Source organism: Aristolochia californica, unplaced genomic scaffold (assembly GCF_029961685.1).
Source record: "Aristolochia californica isolate CCGP_79_NKW_82.1479 unplaced genomic scaffold, dmAriCali1.0.hap1 SCAF_15, whole genome shotgun sequence".
NCBI lineage: Eukaryota > Viridiplantae > Streptophyta > Magnoliopsida > Piperales > Aristolochiaceae > Aristolochia > Aristolochia californica.
Genome location: NW_027181826.1, coordinates 1,698,156 through 1,708,236, shown reverse-complemented (window position 1 = coordinate 1,708,236; position 10,081 = coordinate 1,698,156). Strand labels below are relative to the sequence as shown.

At 40.1% G+C, this 10,081-nt stretch overlaps 1 protein-coding gene across 1 annotated transcript; it reads right to left on the bottom strand.

Moving 5' to 3' along the window:
- Positions 1–267: 267 nt before the first annotated feature.
- LOC137952342 (cytochrome P450 CYP82D47-like) lies at positions 268–2,037 on the bottom strand. Its single transcript, XM_068799483.1, has 2 exons — positions 1,105–2,037; positions 268–1,033 (listed from the first exon to the last, which is right to left on the bottom strand). Exons 1-2 carry the CDS (start codon positions 2,035–2,037, stop codon positions 413–415), a joined length of 1,554 nt encoding a protein of 517 aa, XP_068655584.1. The 3' UTR covers positions 268–412.
- Positions 2,038–10,081: the final 8,044 nt, after the last annotated feature.

The window sequence follows — 10,081 nt, the reverse complement described above, 5'->3', positions numbered from 1 at the left end:
TTCACCATTTAAACGACAGATATAGGGCTCATTCATTAAACTTTTTGAGCCCTCATTCAATGCAGCAACAAAGGCTGCTTCTCTCCCTTTCTGTCTCAATTTCTCCTCTTCTCTTCCTTCAATCTTCTGGACATTGCAATTTTACACTGTTTTCCTCCTTGGGGCTCAATTCCTCTTATCCCACAAAAAGATAAAATGAACAGAAAAATAAGCTACCTTGAGAAGAAACTGTGAAAAGATAAATAAAAAAAGCACTACATAGACAACTTCACCACAAAGCTGGACAAGCCCAAGATAATTGATCAAAGAAAATATTTCAATGTCAGAATTGGTAGCAAAGCAAGAAAACAAACAGATGAATTATTAGCCTTCAAAGACTGGCACAGAGATATAGCAGTCATGATCCCTACTACTAGTAAAGATTAGCAGAGAGACGCGGTGTGATGAGGACTTCAAGTGGAGTAGCCTTCGGAATCGTCAGGCCCAAAGACTCACTCATGTCGATTGGCTCATCCGATAGACTGGATATTTCAAACCCATGAAGGAGGCGGGCAAGTGTCAACTGCACAACTTGGAGGGCAAAGGAGATTCCAGGGCACATTCGTCTCCCTGCTCCAAAGGGGATAAGCTCAAAATGCTGGCCACGGACGTCCACATGAGCACTGCTACTGAGAAATCTCTCTGGGCGAAACTCCGATGGGTTTTCCCAGATACCTGGGTCTCGTTGTATCTTCCATATGTTCAGAAGCAATCGGGTACCTGCTGGTACATGGTAGCCTCCTATGCTGCAGTCTTCCATGGACGCGTGGGGTATTCCCAGCGGGGCGGCAGGGTAGAGCCTCAGTGTCTCTTTGACGATGGCTTGCAGGTATGGCAGATTCTTGACATCTGATTCTTCGACCTTTCTGTTGTTGCCAATCTGAGCATCTAGCTCGTCTTGTGCCTTCTGCAATGCATGGCGGTTGTTCATGAGGAGGGCGAGAGCCCAAGTTAGCGTGATAATAGTCGTGTCCGTCCCTGCAAGTACTAGTGTCTGCAAGATATAAACAAATTTTAGAAATGGCAGTGAAGCGAATTTCACATGTAAGGCAACTTAATTATTACCAAGGAAATGGCCTTTATGACTGTATCTGGGTCATAATCAGGGAATTGGGATTTTTCAAGAGTTGACAGCATCACATCAATGAAATCTTGATCAGCAGTATGGTGGCCGGAAAGCCGATGCTGGCGATGCTCCTCCAACCAGGCGGAGAGGAAGGAGTCCAGTTCCTTGCCGGTCTTCTTCATGGCGCTTATATGACCACCTACATCCAACCACTCGAGGGAAGGAACAGCATCAGAGAGGACAAAGACCCCCCCCAAGTAGAAGAATTCATGAATCACTTTGTGGAACCTCCTGGCTTGTTCTTCTTCTTCTTTGGCAATATTCGCTCCAAAGTATCTCCTCCCAGCGACTGCCATGACGATATTATTGAAGATCAAGTCTGCAAACCACTGCTTTATCTCCACTTTCGTGGGTAACTTCTGGTTCTCTTCCCATCGCCTGTAAAGATCGTTGATGCACATATCAATCTCCGTCACTCGGACGCCCTTGAGTGACTCGAGCTGGCGGGATGAGAGAAGCTCGAATGTGGCGATTTTACGAGCCTGGCGCCAGTAGTTGCCGTATGGGGATATTCCAAAAATAGCGTTATTGTAGGCCAAGTACTTACCGGCCGTCAAACTAGGGCGACTCGCGAGTGCCTTGTCGTTAATGGTGAAGCATTCCTTTGCCAATTCCCAACTGCTCACCACGACCGCGCGGCGAACGCCTATCCAGATAGTGAATACGGGCCCGTATTTGTCTGCCAGAGCCCCGAGCGTTCGTACGACAGGAAGGGCACCGCCGAGTTGAGGGAGATGGCCGATAATTGGCCACCGACCAGCCGCCTCCGGTGCTTCTCTCCTGCTCTTTCTTCTCTTAGTATATAACGCCCAGAGGAACAAAACTGACGCAAAAAGCAAAAGAACTGCTTGCACTGCGGGAGTTACTTCCATGGCTGGATCGTAGCTGGAGAGGAGAGGAGATTCAGAAAACGAAGATCCTTCCCGCACCTAGAAATGAAATGGGTCACCAAAAATCCATTAAGGCATGATATATGAAGCCGAACCATACAGGTTCCTGGTATGATACGAAAGGAAAGAACAGCTGCCCCTTTAATGACTTGTAACCGGTGCTTCGCCTCTTCCCTATAACGCCTACTCTACTTTCCTTTCTGGCCACAATGTACAATGTACAATGAATAATGTAGAACACGTGAATAATGTTTTTATTAATATATAACTCCAAAATAAATGATATTTATGCATATAAATTTTAATCTTTCCTAGTGTTCCTTTTTTTTTTCCAAAAAAATATACCAAAATCATTTTTTGGACACATTAGTGTCCATGTTTTCCTCGAAAACGACCTAATTAGAGAGGTTGGAAATCTTTCCTTCTTTCTTCTCTTACTCTTCTTCTCCTCTTCCCTACACCATTCTCGACTAGCCGACAAGGGAGGTAGCACGCTATCGGCAAAGGCCTTTGCTAGTGGCATCTCTATCCTTGTTGGAGAAAAAAATTGGGAAAGGGGGATCCAAGCATGATATTATTAGCGGAATCAAACAAATTTTAGATGTATCTAGTATGATATGTAAGGAAAGTAAGTCCCCAATTACACCCAAGAACCTAATCTCTCTTTGTATCTAGTAGTCAATATGACATAATAAGGAAACTAATCTCTCTTGATCATCTTTCGCAATATATCATGTATTGTTTCTCTGTCAGTTAATGTCACTCACTTCACCATCAAGAAGCTAGTGTGCTACTAGCTTTTCTAGTTCTTGGTGTTCCTTCACTACATGATCAGTGTTTGACAATGCTCCTCCTGAAGGTATTGCTTCAAGGAAACAATTGAGAATGTTGTCCTTCCACATTATCACATTTTACTTCATGCTAGAAACAAAGAACCAAATCAGATATATAGCAAAAGGAAAATATCTTTACTTAGCTTGTAAAAATATAGAAAGCCAACGGTAGTTCATGATGATAAATTCTCTAAAACACATATATTCGTGTGAATCCTGATCACGAAATGATTTTTTTTCACATGAATACAGGACACATTGCCCATTTCCTGTCACTGAATCCAATTCGTATGGAGGCAAAAGTTCTCTCTGCATCAAAGCCCTTTTTGAAAAGGAAATTAGAGACCATCGCTTCCCTTTGTAGACTTGATTGACATGATGAAACTCCAAGTGATTACTGAAAGAAATCTGCCCATTACCTTTTATTGAATCCTAATGAATTTAATTTTTCAAATTGATAATTATATTATCGGATTACATGTATATATGGGAATGGATCCCGTATAAAATCAAATTACAAATCTCCCTTATCTACGAGATTTAATCTTATCCTCAAATCTTCTTATCTTCAACACTCCCCCTCAAGTTGGAGTGTATGCTAATGATACCGAACTTGTCGAGTAATGTCTCAAATTGGGACAAACTCAACGCCTTAGTGAATAAGTTTGCAGTTTGGTTGTTGGTTTGTATGTGTGTTGTCTTAATCATGCTTGCTTGAATCTTTTCGCGCACTAAGTGATAATCGATTTCGATGTGCTTAGTTCACTCATGAAAGATTGGGTTTGAGGCCATGTATAGTGTAGCTTGGTTGTCACAATACAACATGATCGATTGAGTATGTATGATTTCCAAGTCCTTCAAAATATTCTTTAACCAAGTAATTTCGCAACATGTAGTAGTTATAAAATGATACTCTGCCTCGACAGTTGATCAAGCCACCATTGTTTGCCTATTTGTTTTCCTAGAAATGGGTGATTGTCCAAGAAATATACAATACCTTGTTACTGACCTTATTGTATCCTTATAACAAGCTCGATCAACATCATAAAATGCATTTAATTAGAGTGTACTTGTGGAGGATAACAATATACCCTGTCTTGGACTTTGTTTCAAGTATCTAAGGACTATATGTGCCGCCTCAAGGTGTAGTATACGTGGTTTTTCCATAAATTGGCTTAAAACATGGACGACGTAGACCAGATCTAGTCTAGTAATGGTAAGGTAGATCAATCTTCCCACAAGACGCCTGCATTATGAAGTATCATTTAGGAGTTCTCCATTAGATTAGATAAGAGCCAAGTTTTGCTCCATTAGGAACCTTGTAGATTTCGCTCCTAGAAATCGAGCATCTTCTAATATCTCCAAGGCATATTTCCTTTGGGAGAGGGAAATTCTTTTTGAATACCTTGCTACTTCTATGCCCAAGAAGTATTTGAACTAACCAAGATCCTTAAGTTTGAACTACTTGGATAATAACTGTTTTACATCTTCAATTTGTTGAAGATTGTTACCTGCCAAAACCACGTCATCAACATACATAAGTATTGCCATAAAAATTTCTTTGTGGGATTGGATGAATAATGAATAATCTGCCTTTGATTGATAAAACCTAACAGTCTTTAGAGCTGTGATAAACTTCAAAAATCACTGTCTAGAAGTTTGTTTTAACCCGTATAATGACTTGTTGGGTTTGCACACTCGAGTCTCCCTTTTTCGTCCAAAACCTGGAGGTAGGGACATGTATACATCTTCATCAAGATCACCATGTAAGAATGCATTGTTGACATCGAGTTGGTGAAGATGCCATCCTTGAATAGAGGAAATACCCAGTAGAACATATACAATAACCAGCTTGGCAATTGGGGCAAACATCTCTTGATAATCGAGTCCTCCAACCTGGTTGTATCTTTTGACAACCAAGTGGGCTTTGTAACACTTGATGGTGCCATCAGATTTGAGCTTCACTTTGTATACTTATTTACATCCAATGGGTTTCTTGCCAGGTGGAAGAGAGATGATTGTCCATTGTGTGGTTAGCTTGTAGTGTTTGAAATTCATCATGCATGCTTGGCGCCATTTAGGATTCTTCATGGCTTGTAAGAAACTAGTTGGTTCTTTGGTAATGGTTAATGAATTTGCAAAAACTTTATGAGATGTAGATAACTAGGCATAAGAAAGAATTAGAGAGAGTTCATAAGGTATACTTGATGTTGTGACCACGTTGGAGGCAGATGATTCTTTAGACCGTGATGGTAGGGTCGCTTCCACATGAAATTTTTGAAGAAAGTTGGGTCACTTAATTGGTCTAGTAGAGAGGCGACGAGCAGGGGGTGGCATGAGAGTGGGAAAAGGTATGTGAGGGGAAGAAGCATTATCAACATTTACAATTTCATGACTTTTTTATTGAGTAAGCGTGTCTGGTATAGGGTCATCACAAAAATTAGATGTTATGGGAGGAGGAATCATGTGACTCTTATTTGCAACGGAAATGTGTTTAAGAGGGAATTCTTTTTCAAAGAAACTAACATCTCAGGAGACAAACACTCGATGTAGTTCAAGATCATATACTTTATATCTTTTTTGTCCATAAGGGTACCCAAGAAAAATGCAACGGATTGCACGTGCATCAAATTTGGAACGCTTGTGGGCATGAGTGGAGGCAAAACATAAACATCAAAATACTCGTAAATTTGAATAATTGGGTACAATATTAAATAACTGCTCATAAGGTGTAACTGGGGTAGGTGTCCGATTTACGAGATAAACAGTAGTTAAAATGGCATCCCCCAAAATCTTTTAGGAAGAAGGGTTTAAAAAAGCAAGGCTCGGGTCATATTTAGTAGGTGTCGATGTTTGTGTGTTGCTACCCTGTTTTGTTGCAGGGTGTGAACACAACTTGTTTGGTGAACAATGCCTTTGGATAAGTAATAGGTCACAAGAGTAAATTCAAAGTCACTATCACTACGTATAACTTTCACCTTGGAAGAAAATTGGGTTACTACTTTACTAATGAAATTATTGAGGTGAGTATGTATTTTAGATTTGTGGCACTTCAAATAAATCTATGTGCATCTACTAAAGTCATCAACTATGGTGAGAAAATATTGGGCCCCAAAAATAGATGCAATTAGATAACAACCCCCCCCCCCCCCCCCCCCAAGATATCAACATGCAACATTTCAGAAGATGATTTGCTAAAGATTGTGCTCAAAGAAAATAACAATCTATTCTTTTTAGCTAAGAGGCAAACCATACAATTATTGGAACTACAAGAGTTTTTATTAAAAAAAGAAAATGAAACAAATACCTAATTTGAAGAATGCCTGAGACGTTGATGCTTTTTGAATTTATGTAAAAGAGAAAACATTCTTTGACTTAATGTAATCAGAGTACATGAACCCTTATTTATAACAAAGGAAAGTAGTAGAGTCCAATTACAATTAAACTACCTTTGTCCCAATTACACCAAACTCTAACACTTAAAATAAGTCCAAGTATAATTAAATAACTCAACATAAATAGAAGACTAACATAACTAAAACACCTTTAAACTGAAACTCTTCTGTGAGACCTCCTTCCACAATAATTTTGGCTCTATAAGACTTCTTATTATGAGAGTCATGTAAGAGGCTTTCATATCTTCTCTTCATAACTTTCATATCAGTAAATAAGCAAGTTGCACCAAATAGTATGTTGGAACCGAGTAATAATCCAAGATAATAATCTAGGCGGAGATAGAGAACCGAGTCAAACCGAGTAAGATATCAGACCAATATAGCCGAGTCGCATAAGAAAAATGTATACAACTTGGGACCCGAACACGTATAATCGAGGCAAAAAATAAGTGAGATATTTTTCTGATATTGTTGATCAATAACAACAACTCAATAAGTGACACAAATAAATCGGCTTAAATTCGGATATTTCTATGCAACAGGATACCAGCATGACATTTGATTCATCCAATGCGAATATATCCTTAAACATAGATCAGATTGACAAGAAATTTTCTCCTTCCAAAATTAGACTTTAATTACATTTCAATAATTTTTCATCATAAAATATATTTATTTTGAAATAAATAATCTGATAAATTTTGGTCTTTGAAATCTGGTCGAACTATGTACTCTTTCTCCTTTTGCCATATTAAATAACTCAACATAAATAGAAGACTAACATAACTAAAACACCTTTAAACTGAAACTCTTCTGTGAGACCTCCCATAATAATTTTGGCTCTGTAAGACTTCTTATTATGAGAGTCATGTAAGAGGTTTTCATATCTTCTCTTCAACAATGCCAAAGACCAGAGGGAGAATGTATATAATAGCAATATGATTTTTGTTGGTGATCAAAGTAGTAGAGATCCTTCCGTTAAGTTCCTATCCCAATCATCTTCCTCGAGTGTAGGTCCTGTATGGCACATGAATGGGTAAGGAACACGGTGATGTAGAGAAAATGGTAAATAAGCTTGCTTTTGGAAATGAGGTTTAATTAGAAAATTAGGACACATAAAACATTATGAAGAAGCAAACTAGAAGAAAAAACCACTTGACCAACATGTGTAACATTGGCATGAGAACCATATGGTAATTCCACTGTTTTGTACGTAACAATTCTCTAAGATGTAAGCAATTCAGGATAACAAACAATATGATCAGTTGCTCCACTATCGAGGATCTATGTGGCTTGCTTATTTTGAGAGGAGAAATAGAGGGCTTTACCTTAAAGTTTGTTATGGGTTGAGGAGGTACCCACATGATTTGCCATAGAGGACTTGTTATTACTGAGCATTTTCAGGATTTGTTGGCATTGCTCCTGAGTAAAAGGGAATGAGTTGGAGATGTTTCTTCTCTGTATGCTTAGTTGATTATGCATTCTTGAGTTTTCTACAAAAAAACAACTGTGTGACCCTTCCATTTGCAATAATTGCACTTCAAATGTACCCAACAATTTGTAGCTTTGTCACCACCTTTGTTACATTTTGCACAGGTGTAAGTACAACCTTTCTTGCTTGAATTTCTGATGGCAAAAGTTTCTATAGTAAAGGATTCAGTTAATTCCATGAGAAACTTCTGTGTTTCCTGATAGGATAGTTCATCTTTCATAGTTTCACATCTACAGTGTAAGATAGGACAAAAAGCATATCTCTCGTCCCACAATCCTTTGAGCTTGTTGAAATAGGAGCTGACAGACATAGTATGTTGTGCACAATCATGTATCTCATTCTCAATATAAAATAATTAAACGATGTTTACCTGAGAAAAACGTTCCCAAGGTTCATTCCAAACTGCTTGTGCTCTATCACAATAGAATACGCTTGTCGCAATATCCTTGGAGATCGAGACTTATCTGAATGGTAAAGATACAGTGGGTGATTGGGATTAGCAATATCCTTGTTGCAAGGTAATGTTATTAAGGGGTATAATGGATCAGCGGGCCATCCTTGGAACTGGAGACCACTGGAATAAAGTCTAACATACGATTACTCCCGCAGTGGCGTAAATTTTTTTTTTCAGGCTACGTGAACTTATTGAGCTTCGAGCATAGGGCCAGATTTCCAGCGAGATCCTCAGTGTGTGCTTCAAATGCTAGAAGATTTGAGTAACTCTCCTTCGGCTCGGTCTTCGAGCGAGATGCCTTAGGGGGGATTAGTCCATAATGAACTTGAAATGAAGTGAATAATTCAATTCATTTTAAATGAATTGATTCAACTTCAACTCATCTTTGGGTGTTAGTGTAGACGAGTTCAAGTGCACTGGGAAACAGATTCTAGTGTTAGTGCCCCAAAATGAAAAGTATGATATAAACAAGAGAATGAGTAACCTTTTATAATATACTTAAATAGAACACATACCTAAATAAACATGTTACTACACTTATAAGTGATTCACTTGAAAAGAAGGGTAATAAAATCGACTTGTGTAACTCTTCTTTGGCTCAGACTTCGAGCGAGAAGGTACTAAAATCCTCTCCCAATCGACGGCGTCCGCCAGTCGAAAACAGAGGAGATCGCACAGTGGTGAAGGGAAATGAAATCCTTTCCTTATCGATGGTGTCCACCAGTCGGAAACAGAGGAGAGCGTAAGGTGGTGAAGGGAAATAAGATCCTCTCCCTGTCTACGGTGTCCGCCAGTCGCAAACAGAGGAGATCACACGGTGGTGAAGGGAAGGAGTCTATCCGCAACCAAGATCTCCCTCCTTTGTACTCTGTCAGCGAAAGAAATTTTTTTTCTCGAAACGTCAAAAACATTTCTGGCAAGTTCTTGGCATGGCGATAGCATCGAATGTCGCCCGTTCTCGAAGAACGGCGGTGGAGGTGATGGAGTCGGAATCCAGAGTGGCGAAATGGCCGTCGGATAAGCTAAAGGACTGTGGCAAAATGGCCATAATGAATTTTTATTTTCCAAATTGATAATTATACTATCGGATTACATGGGAATGAATCTATGATAAAATCAAATCAAAATCTTATCCTCAAAGTCTTCTTATCTTATCCTGAGGGGGGGGGGGGTTAGTCAACTTGAAATCCGAGATGATCTTCAACCGCATGATGCCCTTCAACAGATGAAGTCCTTAGTGGAGCGCAGATGACATTTCATCTGGATACAGGGGATGAAGCGGTCCTTCATCTCCACGGTTTAAAATCCTTCATCTCAAAGAAGGCCATATTTGATCTTCTTTGAGATGAAGGACGTGCGCGGGCTTTTTTTTCTTTTTTCCCTCTCTCTCCTCGCACCCCCCTCTCTCGCACGTCCTCGTTTCTCTTTTTTCCTCCCTCTCTCCCGCCCTCTGTCTCGGAAACTCTCCAAGCGGTGAAGCCCCAACAGACTGCGATTCGCCACAGGAGAAGCAGGAGACTCTGTCGGCGAAATTTTCGTAAGGGTTCTCTATTCCAGGGGGCTGAGAAACAAAGCTTAACAGGTTTCCAAGAGCCCTCTGTCTCGGAAACTCTCCACAGGGCGAAGCCCCAACGGGCTGCGATTCGACACCGGAGAAGCAAAAGACTCCGTCGGCGACATTTTCGCTCAATCTCCATCTCGGCAGCACAACGGAAAACGACCCGTCGGCGAAATATCCGCAGAAGGAGGAAGAGGCTTCCGATTACAATTTTCCTAAGTTAGGAAAATTTAATTAGCGCAGTACGCTGAGTCGTGCACCAGACCGGGCTTACTGAACCGAGTCAACCCAGGC